General features: G+C 36.8%; 1 protein-coding gene across 1 annotated transcript in view; it reads right to left on the bottom strand.

The window, feature by feature from the left end:
* Window positions 1-1746: 1746 nt before the first annotated feature.
* PDZD8 (PDZ domain containing 8) overlaps window positions 1747-24703 on the bottom strand; it is a 49561-nt gene continuing 26604 nt past the window's right edge. Inside the window, exons 4-5 of the mRNA XM_010226032.2 lie at window positions 8223-8385; window positions 1747-6337 (exon numbers count right to left, since the gene is read on the bottom strand). Coding sequence (XP_010224334.2) covers window positions 4143-6337; window positions 8223-8385 — 2358 coding nt within the window. The 3' untranslated portion in view covers window positions 1747-4142. The remainder of the gene's footprint in view (window positions 6338-8222; window positions 8386-24703) is intronic.

Below are 24703 nucleotides of genomic sequence, written 5' to 3'. Positions count from 1 at the left end.
TATTCTGAAAGAAAGCATTTTAAAAAATCACAATGTCCTTATCTATTGTGGTGTATGGTTTTTATTTATAAATTAAAATCTTTATGTGCCTTCTTTCATGTAACTGTGGTGTTTTATGTATTACAGCATAGATACTATGTTTACATATAGTTTTGTAAAGTGTATATAGTATGGTCAGAAAAAAATGGAAAAAAATATAGTGGATCAAACTTAAGTATAGCTTTGTCAATAATTATGCATTCAGAGTGCGGTAAAATAAAGTAATCTAAAATAAGTTCATGACCTATTGTAATGAAATATAGTAAAAAAACCCTCCTGTCATGGTGTACATTAAATATTGTGGCTTACTGTATACTGGGAAGGGGGAGCAGCAGCTGATAAACACTTGTGGGGAGCCCTCCTCGTGCTCATCCAGCCACTCTGTCCTTGGGGCCAAGCATTTTCTCTCCAGGTGACAGATGTGTAACGTGTTGAAGCAACTGGACGGCAAACAAGCTGCCCTGTGACTGCTGAGATGGAGCTGTTGCAGAACAGAGTGTTTAAGCAGAATATTCAGAGACCATCACAGGAGGCTGAAATGGTATAAATAATCAAGCAAGAAGTCCTACGGGAAATTTGAAAATTCACTTACCCTAGCAGCAGATTTTAAATTAGTTTATCTTCTATTGCATTCTTTTGAACACAAACCAATGAAAATTCTTCCTTCAAGTGTTTGAGACCAGTCTATCACGAAAACAGTACGCACCAGGATGTTGCAGTATGTTGAATACTTCACTGCCACTCAACAGGTAACAACTCTGCGATTGAAATAAATAGGCTTGCTGGAATCGGATGGTGAATGATTTGCATCATTTGGACACTTGCAATTCCCCCCAAAAGAAACCAAATTTAGTACAGAAGTTTTAGTCAGTAGCAAATTCAGTATCCTGACAAATTTGAGCCTAAAATGCTAATATTAGAATTTTAAGTTGCCATATAGTATGTCAAATTATTACTGTATTGCTTAAACTTATATATATATGCAGATATATTCAAAGTAATGAAAAACATAATTTATAACAAAAAGGTGTGGGCATAGAACAACATAATAAATTGTTTCTACAGTTTGAAGGGAAAAACAAAACACAGAACGAAGCCCAAAAAGCAAAGCAGAGGAGCCAGGCCGGGCCGAGGGACCCCGCTGCTCTTCGCACACGCAGGCGGTGCCAGCACCTTGGGGAGCCGCTGAGGGGACACGGGCCGTGCTCTGCCTAACCCGCTCTAGTCTAAAACTGATCCGAGGAAAATAAGCTGGTAACGGGGAAGGATGTGTTTGTTTAGATCCCTTCTTAACATTTTCTGAAGCAGCGAGTCCGAAGAATTTCTTCTGACAATTTATTCCCCCTCATGAGTCTACCTGTAGTCACTATCATTATTAACACGAGGGCAGTATTGCTTGTACAGTGCTTAGAGCTCTTAAAAGCAAATAAACCCTCGGCATTTTTAAACACATATCTAGCTCCACTGAGAATGAACTGGGGTGACCATTTTGAAATGAGCCTGCGTCTATTGAACTATGTAGAATAAAAATAAATGCATGTCTGTTACAAAAAAAAATGCATAAAACCCAATTATTTCAGCAGCCAGTAATTTTATTTAATGCAAAATGTGTTATTTTTCTCCCAAAGATACTTTTCTTTTAGTGACTTCAGATGATAAACTACCGCGATAAAAAAAAATTAAAAAATATTAACACAGTGCAAGAAGTTTATAATTTAGCAAAACTATTTTATTAAAGCTTATTCTCATGATAAAATAATAGCTAACAAAATCATATTAGGCAGAGTTTCTGTAAATGTGTGTAGCTGCCACCTATTCAGATATCACTAAGTCAAGATAGTTGGTTTCTGTGGTATTCTTTATTTTCAGCTATTTACAGTCAAGCATGAGCAAAGATTACATCAGAAATGTAATATTACAATTTTCCCCTCAAGATCCACCATTTATTGTAATTAATGCCAAATAGGAATTTTGTGTTTTCCTTATCACTAAAATACAACTATTTTGCACCCTTTCCCCATTCAGTATATTTAAAAATATTGCACTACATTTATCTCTTACAATCATCATTAGCAGTACTATATGAGGAAAACTATATCCAGCTTTTCATACCCGCTGTATTACACAAGTAAATTTAAAACATTGAATGCATTTTTTTTTGTGAAATCATTGTTTGCATTGTTTTCACAGCTCCTTCATGTGTACCAGGGCTTAAATGAAGTACTTGGATATATTTGAAAACTTCTATAGTAGTCCGTTAAGAGCAAACACTGATGGAGATTTAATGCAGATCACCACCAATGGTAAGCCACCGAGAAAATGAAGTGGGAAAGTCTTAATATGCACCTCAAGCAATTACAGGTTAAATATCATTTAGCCAATCAGGGAAGCGAGTTTCGTGTGGTTATTTGCTGAAGCAGAATTTCAGAAGTGTGACACGGCTATTTTAGCACGGGCAGTGTTTTCCATACATCAGCTAAGTAATTATCAACTGCCCTGAACTCACAAAAAAGTGCAAGTAGTTGCGTGAGTGGAAGTAATGTTTTCCTTAGAAGCATCTTTCTCCTTTTCAGAAAGGAATTGCTTTTTTTTTTTTTTTGCCTATCACAAAATAAATTGAGAAGCAAATTCCGTGGAAAAGCACATTACAGGCTGCCTCACAATTTAAAGAAACTAATTTACCATCTTAGCTTCATCTCCTCTCCCACAAAGGCATTTTTTTCTACAATCAGTGATACCAGTGATAATGATAACAGTATCTAACAGTACCTAAAAAGAAAGATGATATTGTATACCTCATTTCTATACACAGAAGATGAAAAAAGACATGGTTACAAGGAAATAAATAAGAATAAGGGCCGTAGCCACGTGATGCCAAGATCCACAATTCACACATAGCACAAGACCAGATGATTCTTTTCAGAAGCTGCTGGCTGAAATTCTTCTTTGTCTCTACTGGACTCCCTTTGACCCCCCAACATGTTATATACACTATAGGACACTGCTCTGGAAGGGCTGGTCTTGCTCTGACCATCTCTTCCATTCGAGAAGCTGAATGCAGTTTACTGGTATATGATCACCCCCAAACGCTGAGAAACACAATGTTCAGCTATTTTGTTAAGTGTTACGTAAGCATTCTGAAATGATAAAACTTGTGGTGAAACATTAAAATGTTGGAAATCTTAAGTCGTCATCACATGCTGTTTCATTGAGTGCAATAAAATCTCCAAATCCTGTGAAGTAAAGTTATCTTTTATCAGGTTATCAGATACTATAACAAGATTAAAAGACACAATTATGTTCTGGAAGGCAATCAGCCTCTTTTTTTCAAAAATATTCCAATTAAATTAAGAGATATTGGTACGTAATTTAATATTTTGTATTATTCAAGCATGATGTGATATCTCAGATTTCTAAGGTTTTTTTTTAAGCCACAGCATTACTATATTTCATGTTAATCACAAACTATGAAAAGTTTCTGTATTTAACAAAAATATGGAAAGAAAATGATATGCAATGATACCTTTACTAAATATTAATAATAGTAAAAATAATTACTTTATTTGCTTTCATGATATGTTTGGCAAGGGATAGAGAACTATCTAATGACCTACAATAACTGCGATCAAGGTTTTAAAGCCTGGTCCCTCAGTGATTTCTGTGTCTGTCACCAGCTTAGGCATGCAACAAGCTTGTAACTTTTTCCTCATATGATGGAAATTAAACATTTCAAAAATCCTGACCGTTTCCTTTGAAAGCGAAATTCAAAAGAGGGGGTAAGCATTACACTAAAGACACCACATATTAATATGAAATGGTAAGGTTACATACTTAAAAAATTAAAAATAAATTATTAAAAATAAACTTCCAATATAAATCCAAAAATGTTGTTTTAACACATTTTTAACCAGACAGTTTTAACAGAACGATGGTGCCATAGCCAGAGGAAAATCGTTATTATCTGTACTTTTACACAGGCAAATAACTGTGGAGAAGCAGGTCATGTACATTATACCAGTGTTTTAATTTAATTTTTGAGTGTTTATGATTAAGTGCAAAGTATTCTGTTTAGCCTGCCTTTTCAGAGGCGAAATATGCAGGTATCAGTCTAATGATTGAGGTGGATCGATAGGTTCTTCTGATATGTTAATTGTTGGGGCCTCTGTCAGACTGATGTCTTCGTTATCCATTTCTTCTGCTATATTGGCTTCCTCTGCATCCTTAGCGACCCTTCGTGCCTGCCGGTCTAGTGATGTATTTTCCAAAGATTCTATATCCTCAATGCCAGCTCTGTAGTGGATCATGAGCAGGGTGAGGGCCTGCAGTCTTTCACCTGATTTAGCCAGCGCAGTAGAAATTAATGCTTTTTTCCTTGCATCATTTGTCTCTTTTTCTTCCTTAATGAGTGAATTATTACTTTCCAGCTCCTGGTCTATTTCATTCTGCAACTTATCCAACATGAACTCCAATTTCTGAAATCGCTCCTCGGTGGGTAAACTTCTGTAGAGATCACGTCCAATTTCTTTAACGGCAATGAAGACGCTGTCATCTAGACCGCCTTCCTTCCTCACCAGCTTCACCCCTGTGCCCCCCGCGCGCTTCGACGGGCTATTTGGGCCGCTGATTTCAGTGTCGCTGCTTTCATTATCGGACGTGTTTGGCGTGTGCTTTGGCGATGGCTCTGCAACGTCCGTGCCTTGCTCAGAGAGGCGAGTTTTGGGGACTTGGCGAAGGTTTAACAGACGGGTGCTTGTATTGATGATATGCCTGGTCAGGCCTGTAGTTTTATTAACAGCCTTAGATTCGGAATCTATACGCGGGGGTGCAGCTTGTGCAGCTTCCTGTCCTTCTGCTCTACAGCTTCCCACAGTCCGATCGAGCCTCTTTTCGGCTCCTACACAAAAGGGTGTCTCGGTTAGACATTTTTCTTGACATTTTTTATGGCAAACATAAGCACAAAGCATGCACTGTGAAGCTGCTTTAGTCCAAACTTTCTTTTTACAATAATCACACCAAGTTGGATTCTGAAACTGAGTATCTTGAAAGTTATGCTTGTTCTCGGTAAAAATAATATTTCCCAAATAAGGATCCTCTTTCAGAACTGCACGAGCTTCTTCTTCCACCTGACATTCTTTTTCTTTTTCTAGCAGAAAGTTGGGATCTTCTAATTCTCCTTCTTTTAGATATTTAAAGTGTAAAGTTATATCACCGTAGCAAAATTTTTCATTGAATCCCTTATGTGTCGTTAAATTCCGCAACGCTGTTCTGGTGACTGCTGCTTTAGGTGTCGGCGCATCCAATTTAAATGTTCTAATATATTCCATAGACGATGTAGCTATACAATCTAAAGCAACTTCTTCAAGTTTTATACTTGCATATCCTAAGCAGATAAACCCACCTGCTTTGAAAGGGTCTCTGCACCACAGTGCTACATTAAGGTACTTATGGCATCCTTCTACTTCAAATATACAGGAGGATGCTCTTGTCCTTGGCCACCGACCTAGCCGGATTCTATAAGGAATTTCTGGCGATTCCCATGGTTGCTGATCATCTGCACAGTCTTTAGCACTACGTGCATTTTCTGAAATTCCATCTTTTAATGCATCTTGCTTTGGTACTGTTATTACTTTTGATACCAGGGGGTCTTCTATTTGATCATTATTCTTTACTGCCTTCTCTGTGCATTTATCGACGTTATTGGAAGGCGGAGGCGGCCGCTCTGGTTTCTCAGAGGATACACCCCCAGGTTCTAACAGATTTTGGGTTTCACTTGCAGGCAACGTAGGCTTAGTTTGTGGTCTAGGTGGTACTGGAGGCTTATTACTAGATCCTTGAGACTGTTTAGCTGATTGCTGCGATGCATCTGAACTCTCAGAAGTTTTGGGTGTTGCCACTTTAGCTCCATCTTTTGGTTGTGTTTTTGATGTTGTTTGATAGTTTCCCAAAAGTAATTTTCGATTCAGAATTGGCGATATAGTTCCAAGCGGTTTAGCAGAAAATATTGCTGCTGAACGTTTGGGACTCTGCGTCGTTGTCATATCTTCTTTTTGATCGGGTGACTCACATGCTAAATCTTCAAATTCTGAATCAAAATCTTTATTTTCAACATCAGTTGATATACCAGCTTGGTCGTCTTCTGGTTGCGTCAAAAAAGCAGAGTCTTCCAATTGCCCAAATCCATCCTGCAGTGCTGACCCATGCTGATTATACCCAACAGGCCTTTCATAAAATACTAGAACTCTGTCCCCAGCCTGTCTAATGAGCTTCAATACTTGCACAGTTGACGTGATTTTAACACCTGTGGGGGGGCAATGACAAGAAATGGTAAATTTGAAAATACGATAGCTATGAAAATGGCCAAATACACTCAACGAAACCTCAGAACTGGAATAGTGAACAACTGTATTACTAATAGCAACAGGAGAAATCAAATAATTATGATGGAAGATATGAACTGACAAGTAACAACTAGATTATTTCCACTTTATTCCTATAACACACTTCAGGAGCTGGAAGAGAAACCAATACACAGTCTGGATTGCAACTGGCTGCAGCCTTTAAGACGTTGTTTAACATGATATGAGGTTACCATGGGAAATTAGACAGTGCCTTATCACAATGACTCATTATGTTCGTTAACTTAAGTTCTGCTCTGTAAATCTTCTCTGGCCAGAAAAGATATACAACCCCTAAGAGATATATTAAATAACCCACGTTAAAAATGTATGGAGTTTTATTTTACTGTAAATTATGACACAAATTCTTCCTATAGTATCATAAAGATTCATAGAAACAAAACTAAAATAACTTGACCTCTTAACTTGTACAGTTAATGTTTGGTGAAGAAACGCCCAGGCTATTGTGTACAGAGATATCTGGGATACTGTAGCTCATAATTATGCATTTCCTGCTGCATTTCTTTCTCTGGCAAGAGAATAATGGAGATAATCCCTCTAGATCCAAATTCAAAATGCAACCTTTAAATTTTCTTTACCATTTTGAAATCAGTTTCATTTATATTGTTTTGTCAATGCTATCAACATTAATTTCTAAAGCATTATTAACATACATTATTATTCCCATGGCTTTTTCTTCATTCTATGATCCCTTGATGGAGTACAAGCCTCAATAACTTTAAGCTAAGCTGCTTACAATTCCTACTCTATAATGTTTTATGTATTCCCATAATATCCAGTAGAATAAAAACATTGCATTATTTCTTAATGACCACTATCAGATTCCTATCTAGCCCTTTATTAGCTGTTATTCCTATTAATAGTTTATCGGTCCTTTTGCCCATACTAATAATCAGCAGACTCTTTTCAAATGTCAAGCTTGAAATAGTAAGATTTCCAGTTTCAGTGACTGATTATAATTTATGATTATGACCTAATTCTTTGTTGGTCATATGGTCCATATAAAACATAAGTATTCAAGTTACATCTGGAGTTGGTCTAATTTTAAACTGTATAATACAAAACTGTATCAATCCACTTCATAATTCCCAGCGATTTTGACAGAAATAATAAAAAAAATCCACTCCCCCCAAAGTCATAGATTCATTTCTCGCTTCAATGCGGCATCTACCTTCCAGTTAAAATACGACCAAAATCTTTAAATATAAGAAGCTAAGATTAGATTTCTAAATATTACTAAATTTCTACTATAATAGATAAGTTATAATTAATTATGATTTCCAAATAAGACTAAAAGTTTCAGAAGGTTGCTCATTTTGTCAAAAATGTATTTATACTGCTTGTTCCATATTCAACTATTATTTCAACGTCAGTGCTGAGCATGCAAATCTAGGATGTGGATTCCTGTGTTTTGCCTTGTAAACTAAGTAGATTTTAGTGGAAAAATAAAATTGGAAAACATTGGAAGAAACCAAGAAGGGAACCTCACGGCATAAGTGTTAGAACAATGAAAATATACTTACATTAAAATATTTCTTTAGCTTTGTTTTTATTCTTTGCCTAGCAAAGAGTAAATAAAGATGCAAGAAAACTGATCAAACAAATGATAACCACAATACACAAAGGTGTGTGGTTCACTTAAAAATAAAAATATCTCTAAAAATATTTCTAATTGTTGAGAAAAGTAGTCAAGTCAAACCAGGTACAAAAATGTCCTTCCACTTTGCAAGATCCCCCTGTTATTTTAAAAGCTGACACATTACTCACTGCCAATTGCTAGAAGTCTGTCTCCCCGCTGTAGATCAGCGGCTGCCGCAGGAGAGTTTGGAGTAACTGTTTCAATTACAACGTGTCCTGCATCATCCTCCTTGGACTGCACGAGGCGCAGAGTTAGCCCAACGCTGTGCAGATTTCCTTTCACCAGTTCTGCCTAAAGAGAAGGAAGGTGTGAGTTAGGACATGTTGATTAACTTGCTATAAAGACTCATAGTTACTTACCATTTTGCTCAACTCAAAATACACAATTGCAAAGAACTACTTTAGGGCATATCCCCTGAATTCCATGAATACCTTATCAAATAATCACTATCTGCCAATGCAGTTAACAAATAAACGGATGCGAATGTCACAGGTTCTGAAGACACATATATGCTGAAGCTAGAAAGCAGTGCAATAATTTACCAGCAAAATATATAATTTCTTGTACATATATACAATCTATATACAAATGACAACAACACAAAGCTCCACTGTGCAAAACCAAATCTGCTGAAATAGCAACAAATGGTTCAGTTCTGCAAAAAGCCCCTGTCCTAACAAGCACCTGCCGTGCTATCAGGAAGAAGTTTTATTAAGGTTTAGGTTTATTACTGAACCACTAGAGCTTTAATGTGTACACTAAAGCTCTAGCTTTAATGTGTACACTAGCTATAAAGCCTGTTATTACTAATAGCTCTGCAGTAGTCTATACAAAAACTCATTTGGGGTGAGAAAACAATTGGGAATGTACATGTTTAATTAAGTATATTCAGAACAAAACTATGTAGTATTTATGCATATTTATTACAACAAAATACAACAGTCAAGATTTTAAGTAGTTTCTCCAAAGAATAAGAACCATTTTTATATTTATCTTGTCAAGCAGCCATATAAAAAAAAAATTAAGTGAGCAACTTCAAATATTCTATTCCTTAAAAATGATGCAATCTCTGTAGTAGAACTTCATCCACATACAAGCACAGACCTCCAAGATGCAAGAAAAGATCTCTCTTCAAGAAAATATCAAGAATATATTAACTGTTCATCATACATCAATGTCTGCTAATAAAGATGTCAGGGAAGATCTCAATGAATGCCTTATGAAATAAAAAAGGTGCATTTTTTTTCCCTAAGGAACATTCCCTTTGAACTGCTTCAAAAGACTGCCTGCTATCACTGCACCAAAGTATACTCTGCCCATTTGAAAGGCAACTGTCTCCGCTCCAAGAGGAGAAAATTAATTTGCTGCTTTGTTTCCCAGGAACTGAGTCACAGACATCGTTTGTAGAAATCCTCCATAGGAAACTTTCTCTTTATTTTCGGTTTACTGCAGACAATCAGACAGACAATCCTCTTCCCTCATCCTTTTGCATTCCCTGTGCTACTACTCAGTTGTCTACGTTTGACCTGGTGAGTTGATCCTCCTCTTTTTACGGCACATTGGTCTGCTTAGTTTTGCACAGGGGCTTTTCATGGAGGAAGCGGATCATTTAACTTCAGTATGTGACTCTCCTTAGCTGCAGAGTCTCAGGATTGCTTTGCTATACTGCAAACAATGGCATAGTCTCGGTTTTTTGTTAATTTTAGTTTTGTTCTTCCTAGCAGTTAAAATACTAATTGTTTTCTTAACACTACTGAGTATAAAGAAGCAGACTTGAATTAACTTTCTAAGCTTGGCTGTTAACTTTCTGCATTTCACACAGTCACTTAAGCAAGGATATTTGCTCTCAAGCTTTGTTAACCTGCCTATTGAGAAAGGCACGTTAAAATATTCAGGAAACTATCTATGCTCAGCAGCTCATGCAAAACAAGACATAGCAAGTTGAACTGCTGTTTTAGGATTTAAGGTTCTTCTGTAATGCAAATAAAACAAGTTGAATTGCCTGCAAAAACAGTGGTGCCTTTCTTTTTTCCTTTCCTTTTTTTTTTTTTTTTTAAAATAAACCTCATCCCTACTTACACTAGAGACACCCCTATAACACTGTTAAACAGTGTATTGCTACAAAGCTTTGAAGTGTTAAAAACTCAAATAAATTATTCTATAAATATTCACAGGAAAGAGAAACCTCCTTAAAAATAGTCTTTTGCTTTACTCTCTTTAAATTATATATAATAGGGCTTTATGCTAGCAATTCTCATGTAAGAACTACATGAACTGTATGGAGACAGCACGAACAACTACTATTATTTCAAACAATATTGGTTTAATATTTTACCTGTCAAAAACACAAGTGCCATCAAGTTGGTGTGGCAGTATATGAACCGGTAACAAGAATTTCCTTTAAGAAAACTCAGTTCTCTGTTATGCAGCTCTGTGGATTATCAGACAACGGGGAAATTTCTTTTTCTGGAATTTGCCACAGATTAAGTACTCAAATCTTACTTTCACTAAAAAGTCTTTGAAAATTTTGCCTTGAATTAAGGTTGGAAAAAAAAAAATCCTTGTCTGAATAGATAATTAAACTAACAAAGAAGAGAAGAGATTTCCACATAAGAAGTGCTGAGTTAAACATGAAGAATATTATACAGAGTGGAAAGCAAACTATAAGCATTTTTGTCCTACTTTTCATAAGCCTACAAGTATAAAGACTTTTAGTGAGGGACTTTTAGGAAAGAAACCGATCTTTAGTCCAAATGGTGAAAGGAAAAAAAAATCCCCAAAGGGGATAATAATCCCAGGATTATTTTCTCTTAGTGCTAAAATATTTTGGCAATTTAATTATGCTCCTTGAGGGAGACATCTACTTTCAAAATCTATGGCTTGTCTGAAAACCAATACAAGTCTTTGTATGTTTGATCTTAATCCCCATAATTGGAGCTTATTAAAATAACATGACATTTTAAAGTGATGGTTCATACAGGATGTATAGTCTGTTAATTTTGCACAACTGCATTAAGAATCCTGCTGTAAATTTATTAGCAATATGCAGTAACTATGTAACCGTTTTTTAAATGGAGCAGTTTATTTTCTGATAAGTGGATCATCATAACCTTTTTACAAGGGGTACCTGATGAAAACCAAACTTTGCTTCACAGTTGGATGGATATTTGCTCCTCTATCCAAACAGCAGTGCCCAAAAGGCATGACATTTGCAAAGACCCCTTCTTGAGGGAGAAAGAAGCCTTACTTCAAAATTAGAAGCTCGCACAAAAAACAAGGGTTAGTAATGTAACACCTAGCAATTTGGACAGAAGGCTGCCATGACCTCAGAACAGTTATTACTTACGAACCATGGCAGCTGTGATGAGCAAAATATGAGAACAGGGCATAATTAGATACTTTAAAAGTAAAAGTGTTACCAGAAGTTCTTACAGAATTTGTCCTCATCCTCTTGAGTTTCCTTCTAATCCAAGGACTTCTTTGAGCAGATCTCAATAGCAGTGTGACTTAACAAGGAAAATATTCTGTACTGTAAAAGCCTAGAAACCTCTGAGGTGATTTCCAGCGTTTCAGGCCTTCCGTCCTCCCCCAGGGCTAGACCACATAAAAGAAACTAGGGACAGCTGGGACCAAAGACACTTAGGTATCTCTGCACATTTGGCTTCCATGCAAGGACACTGACTGCTTTTGAGCCTGGATATGAATCACTGACGGCAGCGAGACTTGCAATATTCTAACAATATCTGATGGAAAGCTGTTTCTGAAAGGACAGATCCTTTGAACATAACAAGCAAAGTTCATCTCGGCATTTTATTAACTTTGGCACAGTCACAAGCTTTCTCACAAAGTAAACCGGTTTTATTTATCAACCCAAACCAGATGAATAGTTTTCTTTATTTTTCTGTCTGGGAACCCTGAGTTTCACCAAATGAAACTTCCACCAATATATCTCAGGCAATCCACTGGGCAGTTAAGCTGTTTCAAGCCTTCTGGAATACCCACCGCTCTACCAAATGAAAGCATCAGAAGGGCAAAATCTCCTAAATCACAGAGTAGAACAGAGTTGCTGATAATGAAAGGACATTTATTATCAAGGAAGCATAATGAGGGGTAGAAAAACTAGAAATAGTGCTCTGGAGAACAGGGAGTCATAGCCACGTAGCTACACAGCATTAAAGCAAGTTTATTTCAATCCATTTAATAGTTCTGCTCTATGACCACCTGCAATCCTCCCACTGGAGTTATTTGGGTAAGGTGCAAGCTAAAGCAGGTAATAGGAAATGCTTCTTAGTAAAAGGCATACATTCAGGGAACCATATTCAAGGAATCAGAGCTAAACAATTTCATAATATTTGGAAAACGAACCTTCTTTAAAAAATGAAGCCTATGCTGTGAATCATCTTCCAGACTATTTATAAAATACTTTGTGAAATTAAGGCATAATGGAACAGAAATGCATTTTTAACGGTGGGGGAAAAAAAAAGTAATTTCCGTAGTATTTTATTATTCAAGAAAAAAAAAGATACAAGATTTCCTTTCATTTTAAAATTAATAAGACATTTTGATGTGGTGCTGTGAACGCCTGGGTTTTAGAGAAACTAAGTATATAAGCATTGATTTCATGATAAAGGTTTTAGTTCATTTACATGCACTAGTGTAAGCGCCACTGCCAAGCACAAGCCCAGCACTGCTCTCAATCCAGAATGAGAAGCGTTTTCTGGAAATACGATGCACAAAGAAATTATGTTGTGTTCCCTGCCTCAGTCTTGCCATTTTGAAAGCCTGACAGATGTTGACTGCCAGGAAATCAGCTTCTTTAGCCTTTTTAAATTTGAATAAAGAGATACTGAATCTCACAGCTCATATTGATAATTCAGAAATGTGCAGTTTGCTAATACCATTAAAATGGCTAAATATTTTAATGAATGTCAACAGAAGATGCAGTTCTCATTCTGCAAGTGTTTCATAAAATAATCAGCCTGAAAACTTGCAGATACACCAGGATTTGCAAGCATAAAGGACGCTTAATCTGATTTCATATCTCATGCTCACACCTCATACTTGCTAAATTGTAAGCTTCAATATAATAAAGCTTTAATAAAAACAAGTTAAAAAAGTATTTCACATTATTTTAAGTAATCATCCAAGCACATGCAAGAGATCTTACTTCACTGACCTTAACATCAACTGAAGAATAGCATTTCAAAGGTTGCCTATTGACTATCAGTGACATTGTCATTGCCAACCATTGATACAGAACCAGCTGTGCATGCAGCCGTGCGTCTGCACATTTACTGCACTGTAGATAGGTCTTATTTTGTCCCCCAAACTCATAAGATCTACAGTAGATCTTCTGTATTCTTGGAAGACACTGCCTGCTGTAAGCTTGGAGGAAAAGAGCTAACACGTCTATGAATAGACTATGTCTATCATGTGCCTGTAAATTATTATATTCTCCTAGACAGCCTGCATGTTAAGAGAGGAAAGGAAGGAATATTTCATGTCAGGAAAACAGCATTTAAGTACAGAACTTGGAACTAGTTGCTTCTATTCTGAAGACTCAGAAATTTACTTTTGTAGAAAAAAGGTTTTGGCATATCTCATTAAAACACGGATTTTAACAGTATTCCTTTGACGCTGTTATTAAAGCAGTCGCCACGTATGACGTGCAGTGAATTGGTCACTAGTTTATTTTGCTAGGCTAGACGAGACAGCAAAAGGAAACAGCGATCACTAATCTCATGATGCAATCCTTAGTAATGTTAGACCCCCCCAAAAAAAAAAAAATACAAAAAGCAACATTTTTTGAATGTGCTGAGGATTTCAATGCTTTAGAAAGAGCAGCTGTTTTCTTTCCCTTGTGGCATGGTCCCAAAGTGCAAAACTATGAGGCTAGAGTAGCACGAGCCACTTCCATTGAATTCTGAAGCCATCCTGTCTGCACGCAGGAGGGACAACGGGAGGGACAGACGGCAGAATCGCTTTGACTTCCCATGAAAACTCCCAATAGCAGGGAAAGGAGAAAGTTTTGTGAGTGTCTGACTCGACCCTCACAGCCAACCTTTCACACTCAATACAGCATGCATTACTTATTCCAAAATTATAATAAATTGTATTCACTATTTTGTCTTATGTTGGTGTAGAAATAAATATGTACATATACATATATATATATATGCACATACACACAGAGTTCCATTCCAAGTGAGCTTCTGAGTAATATGCACTCTATGTTGGAAAAACAAATACAAAAATAACATCAAAAAAACAAAGCCAGGAACCGGCTACTTAAATCTTAATATATGTGGCTCAATATTTGCTTTAGGCCTAACATCTATCTGTGAAAACTTATAGAGAAATAATTATAAAATGAAATATTGTGAAATGCAACATTTTTATAATTTAGTTATTTTAAAGGAAGAAAATAGCCTTTGCATTAAAATTAAGTGTGTGTGTGCATATATATATATATCTATATATATCTATATATATATATCTATATATATATCTATCTCAGCTCTAGAAGCCATTTGCATTCTAAAAGAGCAGCACATACTGGAAACGCAAACTAACTTGAAAAGCAATTTACTGATTTGCAGATTTTTATAAATAAATTCATAAAGTATGTTTCCTAAGATGGTTTGAATAAAAATCAGAATTTTATTCTTTCCATGATTGAGCCTAAGTTCTTCAGTATGAAACTGATGCAGATTTAAAAACAGTAACCAGACTTGAGAGTAATTCACATGTTTTTTCTTGCAATGTGCTGCTTCCCCCACACCATAGGAACACATACATTTAATACTAGAAGTGGCTGAACATTTGCATTATGTTGAGCAGATAAATATATATTGTTCTAAACATACTGAAATTGTGTTATTCTTCCAAAATAGTTTAAAATATATTTAAACACTGAAAATTAAAATATATCTGAGAAAAAAAATCTAAGAAATAAAGAACTGAAAAGTCTGCTCCTCATGATAAAGTCGTTTGTCTGTTGAATGGCAATTTTGAGGATCCAATTACACAACTGAACAACTGTCTGAAATACGCATTCTACTCTGCTGTAAAAACAATCTTCTGCCCATTTCGCTTAGAAGTTAACAGAACCATTAAAAAAATAAACAAAGCATAATATGGAAGAGAGAAATATTTTGGAAAGGCTAATTGCTGCAGAGTAAGCTTTCATCACAAGTACATGCCCACAAAAATAAAAGCACATGTTTAAAAAAGAGCAGGTCTGAGCTGCAAAGAATATGAGGAAATATTAAAGTCTTACCAGAACAGAGTCTCCTGCACTCACATTATAAATAACCAAGCAGAACACAAACTGCTGACCAATTTGGTACTGATGGCAAAGTTATTTACCAGCTACACCGTTTGGGGTGTCGCTAAATGGACACTAAAACCACCAGCTTGTGGCTTCTTCATGTTTCCTTGAAGGAAATCTCTAATATCACCCAATTCCAACGGAGCAGACAGGCTGAGCTGCGACCAGGAGTCCCTCAGGCAGCTCCCTGTGACCGCGACCGATTTTCCAAAGGGAGCAGGTACCTAATATCATTTTAGCCCCTCACCCTATTTTTATTTCTTCCTGCCCATTTCAAATATCCTTAACCACATGGAATTTTCTCTAAACTTTCACACCATGCAGAGCACCAGTCCCAAAAGAGCTATCAGTTACCTTTCAGAATTACAACCGCTAACTTCCACTAAAAAGTCTGACTGACAACACAAATCACCTAAAACACAAAAAGGTCAAAAGTGATAGAAAATTCTATGAAATTAAAGCATTTTGTCTAACGTGAAACACTATCTGAAAAACTAAAAGTTCAAAGGGAAAAGTCATTCATGCTGGGAAGCATTTTTTTTAAGGGATAAAATTTCCTGTGGAATATATATGTCATATTTTAACCACCTCAATCAAATATGAGTATTATTTTCTTAGTGGGCACACACTTTCTGTTTAAACAATCAAATGGCATTAATAATGTGAAAGTTCATAGCGCAAGGGTGTCAGAAAGAAAACAGAGTTATAAGTACTGCAAAAACCGCTCTGCTTTCCTGGTGAAATCTAAAATAGCAGCCAGTTTATTTCTTGTGAAAAATTAGGGACAATTGAGAGATTTAGTAAGACAATAAAACTCAGGGAAAAAAAAAAAAGGCAAATGAGATGTTAGACCTTTTTTTCTGATAATTTTTCTGGCTGTGTGAAGACACCGTTATCTCAAATGAAGGTTGCAGTCTTTCTTCTTTGCTTTTAGGTAGTCACTACTTTATGGGTAAGTTATTTGAGAGATTTTTACTAGATCTGCTTTATAGCCAGCTAATGGGTCTCATTATTTTTTGTTCTATATAATATCTTATAAAACCCATAAAAATATACATTACAAAATATGATGGTAATTTCTCTCTGAAATGAGTTACATATTGGACCAAGATTATATTTAAAACAATAATTTATTAAAACCACCATTCTGCAAATGTTATGCACATGTCTAACTTCTACCATCACGAGCTATTGGTCTGAAACCAATGTGACAATTCATGGTAGGAGAGTTAAACATCTGCACGTCTACTCCCTGAGCACTAAAAACATTTGACATCAGCAAAATACAGAACAAGACAGTTACTGAGCAAAATAAGGAGCTACACATCATTTTTGCTTGGTATTTCTGACACAATGCTGGCACTGTTTTAGTAAATTAAGTACTAAAAAAAGTACTTTTTTGCAATTGTACAGGAAAACAGGTTATGTGGCATGCAAAAAGTAAGCTGCTCAGCAATTACCATGAATTGCTGAGGCATTCTCACTGAACAGTAATTACAGGAGCTGAACAGAGGCGTTGAAGACAAACAAGGCAGCAGAAAACCTGCATTTAACTTCAAAATGTCAGCAGCAGGTAAAAGGCAGACCTTCAGATTTATGTGTAGCTCTTCTTTGGAGAGCAATTTAGCACAAACACCGATGTGGCTCTTCCTTAAGTGCTCTTACTCAGTCACATCCTTTTAGTCTTTATTAAACCCAACTGTGATGATTTCCTTTGGCCCTGAAAAAACGGAAAAGATTGATTTTTTTTTTCCAATTCTTCTATCACCATTTATGTCTTTGATAGAAAAAAGGTTTCCTCTAATATTACTTGAGCATAACTCAGTTATAAAAATATTTTGCAAAAACCTCAAGTAGCCTATAAAAAAATACTGCAATTGGCTTACTGAAACCGGATCTAAAAAACAGAGGCTGATGGGACCATCCAGGATTAAAAATACTACATAGGAGACAAAACTCCTGGAAATTTTACCTAGCTGATGGTTGTCTTTGTATGAATTTGTTATTAATTGCTGCAATACAAATTAAAGATATTGGAGATAAGTAGAAATATAAGAGTGTAGATGTGTAAATATGAGTGAAATATCTAGGATTTTGATTGTTTCTTCAAAGTGGAAGAAAAAAATATATCCAAGTGCATACATTAAAAGCAAGCCTATTAAACAACCAAGAATTATGTTTGTATCATAAATATTACATCTAATATTAAACTACTAACTTATTAAACAATTAGTTATTTCTCATAGAAAACAGTTACTGTTAATCTTTACACAAGAAATTCAAAAGTTTGAGAACATCCATAATCCAAAGGAAACACAGAGTTTCCACAGTATTGGAAATAGTGACTGTAGAGAAAATGCTTCTCTACAAAGAGAAACTGCTTGACACTGCTTGACCACTGGCATCTATCAGCATTAACACTCTGCTTACTGACGTGCATTTTCTCATTAAACTGAATATATTAGAAGTTATTTCCAACTGTGGCTACAGTAACATGCATTGCAGATGCTGATTTCCAAAGAAAGAAAACATACGTCATTTTCAGAAGTACATGCAAATCACATCCCTAAGATCTCACTAAAAATTAAGTTTCTGGAAAAGAATGCAGATGGAAGTTATTTTAGAGGCTTATTTTATTCTGGAACACAAATATTTTCATTAAAAGAACAGTAATGCTAATTAAAAAAAAAACTTAAGAGGTAGAAATGAGCAGGAGCTTCACAAATGGGTCCGGAATGGAGCTTTTCACGAAAACAGCCTAATTTTGAAAAAGCAGCAACAAGAAAGAGCTGCTGAAACGCTGCTCTGAGCAAGAGCTCAGTGCTGCTGGAGGCAGGGACAAGGACCAAGAAGGAGACAGTCCCAGGACAGGCCAAAGCAGCAGGATCATTAGATTAAGCATCACACTGGAGCAGAAGAGCTTAAGCAATATCATTTGACTCAATCAAAAGGTGATGTTTTTAACAGTTACTTACACAACACTGCAAAAAGCATGCAAGAAAAAAGCATACTTCTCCAAATAAACCATTACAATTTCTGGTAATATAAATTACATCCTTAGTAATTACAATCTAGGCAAGAATGATCTCATCTGTACCAAAATCAACATAATTATGCAATTTATAATATTATAGGACATGAGTTAACATAGTTTGTAGTTAAGCTACATAAGCATATTATCTTCCTGACAACTCTTACATCTGCCATGAACATTAATGAATGATTAGATGGCTATTAAATAAAAACAGCAGGCCCTAATAGTACACCCCAGAGCACCACATCATTTTTGACTGTTGCATTCCAATTTACCAAATGCAAAGGAATTAGAGAACGTGTAATAAAATGCTTCAGCACTACATATACATAACATATATAATAACCTTCCTCTACAAAGGAAAGGAACCCAAACTACACTGCTTATGTTTAATTAAGCCAAACACTTCAGTTTAACCACATAACTATACAGCCAATAAAGATTTCCTCAATCACACGCCTACTTTGGGTTATTTTGTTGGGTACATCATGTCAAATCAATTTGCTGATGGTTATAGGGCACAAGGTGCTGCCAAGCAGGGAAACAGCAGCTCGTTGTCACAGCTTATTAGTGGCACCACGACAACAGCACACCTAAAAGCCAGATTTTCATACTGTTAGTGCTCATCACTTACGAAAATTGCCACAACTATAAACAGAAAAGGCCTCTATGTCAGTTAAGTCAAACCCTGACAATTCATTTTGCACAGGAAATCAATATGTAGCTATATTCACTTTGTGTGCAAGTATGTCAGAAATTTCTTTCCAGACACACACACAAAAATCACTTTCCAATAGAGCAGAAGAATGATTTAGAAAAGTGAACCAAACTGCACATGCTGTAAATCAGCACCAAAATGGGATCTATTTTCATCCCAACTCCTACAAATACATTCCTCATGAAGGTCTGAATATTCTGCTGTTGTTTGCAAATATGTGATAAAATAAATTATAGAGAAAGATGCAAAAGGCTTCATTTTAATAGATGTCCAAAAAAGTCAACTTGACTTTTTGACTGACAAAATGATTTCTTGTTAAACATCTGAGATTAGGATTGTACATTATGATGAGGCTCAATTAGGATTCTGGCAAAAATTCTTTCCACAATTTATCCCCCCAAAATATTTCTTGAAGCAGTAGCACATGTGAAATCTCTGGAGACTCCACCAGACCCTAAGCTGCTAACACTGAGGCACAGAAAAGCAGTAAGAGAAAAGAGAAACCAAAACAGAAACAATCTCAGAAATAACTTTGAGTCAGGGAAAAAGTTGCAGAAAAGGCACGACATCAACTACACATTCATTCATTTTTATCTGTTTCAAGGTGTTTTCTGGCTCAGATGAAATTATATACACCAATTCTATGTATATTTATAGTAAGGCAAATGAAATAATAAATAGGAAAGGTCAAGCTTGAAAGTGCCTTCTTTGACTTCAGCACTTCACTATAACTTCAGATGCTCTGGCTTTATAGCTATTATTTTTAAATTAGTACCAGATCTTACTGATAGCTAGTGAAATATATATGAAAAATACTCTGCAGACTTCACAATACAACATGTTTCTATTCGCAATCCCCACTTCTTTGCCACCAGAAACAGTGACAGGTTGAGAGTGACAAATTAACCACAAAAAAATCTACAACTCAGCCCTTATTTTAATGTGGATCAAGAATTATTATTCAATATCATGAAATGCCTGAGAAATTAATATATTTTAAAAATCATAATGGACTATTAAAAGAACCGCCAAATGCACATGCATTACAAAAGCTGTTTTTACATAGCTCTAACCCGTTACTTTAGGGTAAACATTTATTGTTCTACTTATTACAGGGTAGCCCTTGCAAGACAAATGTTGTAATTCTTCCAAATGATTCTGCTATGAGTTGACAAATTTTAAGTTGTTGATCATGAATAAAAATAGACAATGCATAGAAAATATGGCAACTCCTAAAAAAGCTTAGTTTGAACATGAAATTAAAAATATATACTTTATATTGAAACTTCTTTTGGGGAAAAGTGTGCATTTTTTAAGTCACCAAAATAGTCTAGAGTTAAAATTCTTGGTAATAACAACAACAACTAGGATTTTAAAACCCTCATGTTTATGAAACTAGATCCTTGCAGAAATATAAATGTGCAATGTGATAAATGCTTGAAATATCTTACAATATAATTTAAGCATACAAAATTAGAACTTCTGTCATTAACTTGTTCCCAATTAGTTATACGATCACTGAACTCCTACCAGAGATCAGGAGACAGGCTAATGAATTCAAGAAAATTTCTTTTTTGCCTTTGCCTCATTGAGCAACTTTTCTTCTCAGTGTAAGGTCTGAAACACCCTAGAAAGCCTAGAAAGGAAATAAGTATCTGAAAAGTTACATTCAGTAATAGGTAGGAGGGCAGTAAAAACAGTGATTATGTGGGGATAGGAAAGAGATAGAAGAATGGGGAGACAAACTAATTATCCTGGATTACGGAACAATTAATCACAAATAAAGTTAAAAAAAATAGTTGCCAAGTTTCAATATCATAATTTTATTTTCTTATTTGACACAGACAGAAGAACAGGAATAGGCCAGAACACGCTCTTCTATTCCTATTGACTTGCTGTAAGGGAGATGCAGGATACAATCAGTCCAGATCATTCTAACATCTTTTCCTATGCTGCCTCCCCCATAGCCACATTTCTTGTTGCTCCCCTACTGTAGCTCTATAATATTCACTTCAGCGTTTGCAGAGAGTTGTAAAGTGGGCTGGGGGCTTGACAATATCAAGAGACCTCTTTGTTCCACTAAATTATTTTTTGAATTTGGAGAGAGGTGCATTCTGCCCAGGACACATTTCTGCTTTTACAGAATAGCACTTCCAGCTGTCAAAACCAATCCAAAAAAGAAACGGATCTCTAACAGTGAATTGTATGATCTTAGCTGGAAACCAAAGGTTTACTTTCTGGTAAATCTGGTTGACTTTCATTCCAATGATGGGACATGGGCGAATAAGGCTTTAGTGACTCATTACAAAATTATTTCCTCCTAGCAGTTATTTTTAAAGCTCAAGAATTAATAGTCATTCTTAATTAGCCCAATCATATAACCAAGATTGCTATTCCTTAGGCATTTCTACACATCAGTTGGCAAGAATCTTAATATCTTTGCTCACAACAGCAGCCAACAGTCTGGTCCTAGTTACTACAGCCATATTTTAAGAAAATATGTATTTTCACATTCTCTTCCATTAGCTGAAGCTCCAAGAAAAAACAGAAATAGAAACACTTATCAACTCTGGCAAGACACTTTAAGGAAGTATTCTTCGTTTCTTAATTTGAAGACAATATTTGAATAAAGCATGACACAGGTTCCCATGCTTTGACTAGCATCCACTATAGCCAGCCTGCAGAAAAGCAACAAGTTATTACCATTATTTAAAATATATTTTCCCTCTCCAGTAGGACTGTAACCTGAGGCACAGCCTCGCGCCAGCTTTGTAACAGAGTCAGGGGATAACACGGCCTGCACCTGCACACGGTCCTGCACCTGGGGAGGAATAACCCCAGACACCAGTACAGGCTGGGAACCGACCTTCTGGAGAGCAGCTCTGCGGAGAAAGACCTGGGTGTCATGGTGGACAACAAGTTGACCATGAGGCAGCAGTGTGCCCTCGTGGCCAAGAAGGCCAATGGGATCCTGGGCTGCATTAAGAAGAGCGTCTCTAGCAGGTCGAGGGAGGTGATCCTGCCCCTCTACTCAGCCCTGGTGAGGCCGCATCTGGAGTATTGTGTCCAGTTCTGGGCTCCACAGTACAAGAGGGATGTGGAGCTGCTGGAGAGAGTCCAGCGGAGGGCTACAAGGATGATCAGGGGCCTGGAACATCTGCCCTATGAGGAGAGGCTGAGGGAGCTGGGCCTGTTCAGCCTGGAGAAGAGAAGGCTGAGAGGGGATCTAATCAGTGTATATAAATACCTCAAGGGAGGGAGTGCAGAGGACGGGGATGGTCTCTTTTCAGTGGTGGCCACTGATAGGACTAGAGGAAATGGCCGGAAACTGAAACATCAAAAATTCCATAGGAACTTAAGGAAAAATTTCTTAACAGTGAGGGTGACAGAGCACTGGAACAGGCTGCCCAGAGAGGTTGTGGAGTCTCCTTCTCTGGAGATCTTCCAAACCCGCTTGGATGCAGTCCTGTGCCACGTGCTCTAGGTGTCCCTGCGTATGCAGGGGGGTTGGACTAGATGATCTCTAGAGGTCCCTTCCAACCCTAAGCATTCTATGATTCTATGATTCTATGATTCTAACAGCCTGGAAAACAAAGTAATTTGGCCTGTCTGAATTCATTCATATAGAAAACCTCCGACGAGGGTCTCTGGACTCTTATGAAGGATTTTTTTTACTTAGTCTAAATGGGTTCAGATAGTTCTCTTGCCTCTCCTCCATCTATAACACAGCCTTTGCCAAGTACTATTTAACTACCAATAACAAAAATTTGAAGCCAAAGCTTGCTTGACCAATTGGCAGTGCTGCCTTCTGAATGAGACCATGAGGGATCATCCAATTTTAGCTCTAATCTGGGTGGGATTTGGACCACAGTGCTTCAGAAGTCTGTTCCACTATAAATTATTCTCACTCTAACCTAATAAACAAGCAGATACCTTGTTCAATTATCATTTACATCTTGTTTATAATTGTTTCTACTAATGATTGTCTGAAGTCACTTGCAGCCAGAATATCTGCTTTTGTTTGTTTGTTTTGATAATCACAGGTTTATTGGGAGTTTCTACAACCTATAAATAACATAACATAATCAGGTGCTTTAGGATTCTACACTACCTGAACGCTTACAGCTCCTCTCCTCTCGTGACCTTATTGCTTAGGACCATTTACAGTATTATCCTTGTTAGATGTCCCTTTCTCCCTGTTTATGCAGTTGAGCTGATGCAGTTATTCATTATCACACCTGGTCTCTAGCATTGAGTTAACAGCCATTATTTGCTTTTACTCACCACTGTTCCTGCTTTCCCCTTTAATAATTAACAGATATTAAACCCAAATGCTGCTTAGAGAATTCATCTGGGTAAGTAATACACTTTGAGCATCTAGAGCATTTTTCTTACTGGAAGCTTTCAAAGAAACTCTAACAAAAGTCTCATTCCTGGACTCTTACCTTCCTCTCATCAACAAGATTGCTTAACATAGCTCTTACCACAGCAGCTTTCCAAATTTTACTCCTATCACATATAGACTAAGAGCCCTCTTCGGGTCAAAACCATGTGTCTGAAATCTTGTCTTCCCTCCCAACACCCCACCCCATTTTTATCACTCCTAATGCAACAACAGCAAATTCTTAACTCTCCCTCATGTTCCTGTATACCTAACACCAAAGCACCAGAAATTCAAGAATTCAACTCTCATAATCAGAATTCTGCTCTCATAAATACATGGCACTAAACTTCACCCTGAAGTAAAGCAACAGATAAAAGATGCAAAAGATGCAACTTCCAAAATCAAAGCAAATATATTTATGTCACTCTAGATACCCCAAGAAATTAAAATGACCTAGAAGGAAGAATGCACACCTGTACAGCATTGCTACCTGTCTTCTTCCCTGTTGAGCTATTTCACAGGATTAGGGTTGCATATGTCCTCTCTTGCCCATGTTTTTGGTCTTCCAACACTTAACACATACATTAGACTGCTCCAGTGTTTTTTCTCCTCTGCTGATTTGTGAAATACTTTATTTCCCCATAATCTGTAGCCCCTTCATGAAATAACTCCTGTGTCAAACTCGCTGCATGATTTAAGTCCACCCAAGGGCAACTTACTTCATTGCCAACCCAGGGTGTTAAACACACACACGAGGGAATTTAGAAGTTAAGTTATCCCAAGCATATGCCTATAATTGCATTTTAGTTCAGAGCAGGTATGTGCTTTTGAAGCTGCTCTTTCTGCTGTTTCCACTTACTGTGCTGTGGTTTGCATTCTGCAGGGGGGCCAGGAAGGCACAAATTGCACCCTTTTCAGGCTAAGCCCAACCGGACGATCTCCTGCTCCACTAACAGGCAATGAGTCCATGGGAAGGGACTGGGGCCAGACCTGAGCGAAGCCTCCAGGCCGTGCACACTTGGAAGCTGTGCCCTCAGCACCGAGGCTTGCACTGGTAGATCTGCTGCTGTGCTATTCCACTTACTGATGTGCACAGAGCCCAAGCAGCCCTGTATCAATTTGGAGTTTGAGATACGCACATCA

Source organism: Tinamus guttatus, unplaced genomic scaffold (genome assembly GCF_059628265.1).
Source record: "Tinamus guttatus ecotype Peru unplaced genomic scaffold, ASM5962826v1 Tinamus_guttatus_pri_ptg000079l, whole genome shotgun sequence".
Classification (NCBI taxonomy): domain Eukaryota; kingdom Metazoa; phylum Chordata; class Aves; order Tinamiformes; family Tinamidae; genus Tinamus; species Tinamus guttatus.
Note: the sequence above shows the minus strand (reverse complement) of the source record. Positions and strands in the feature narration are given on the sequence as shown.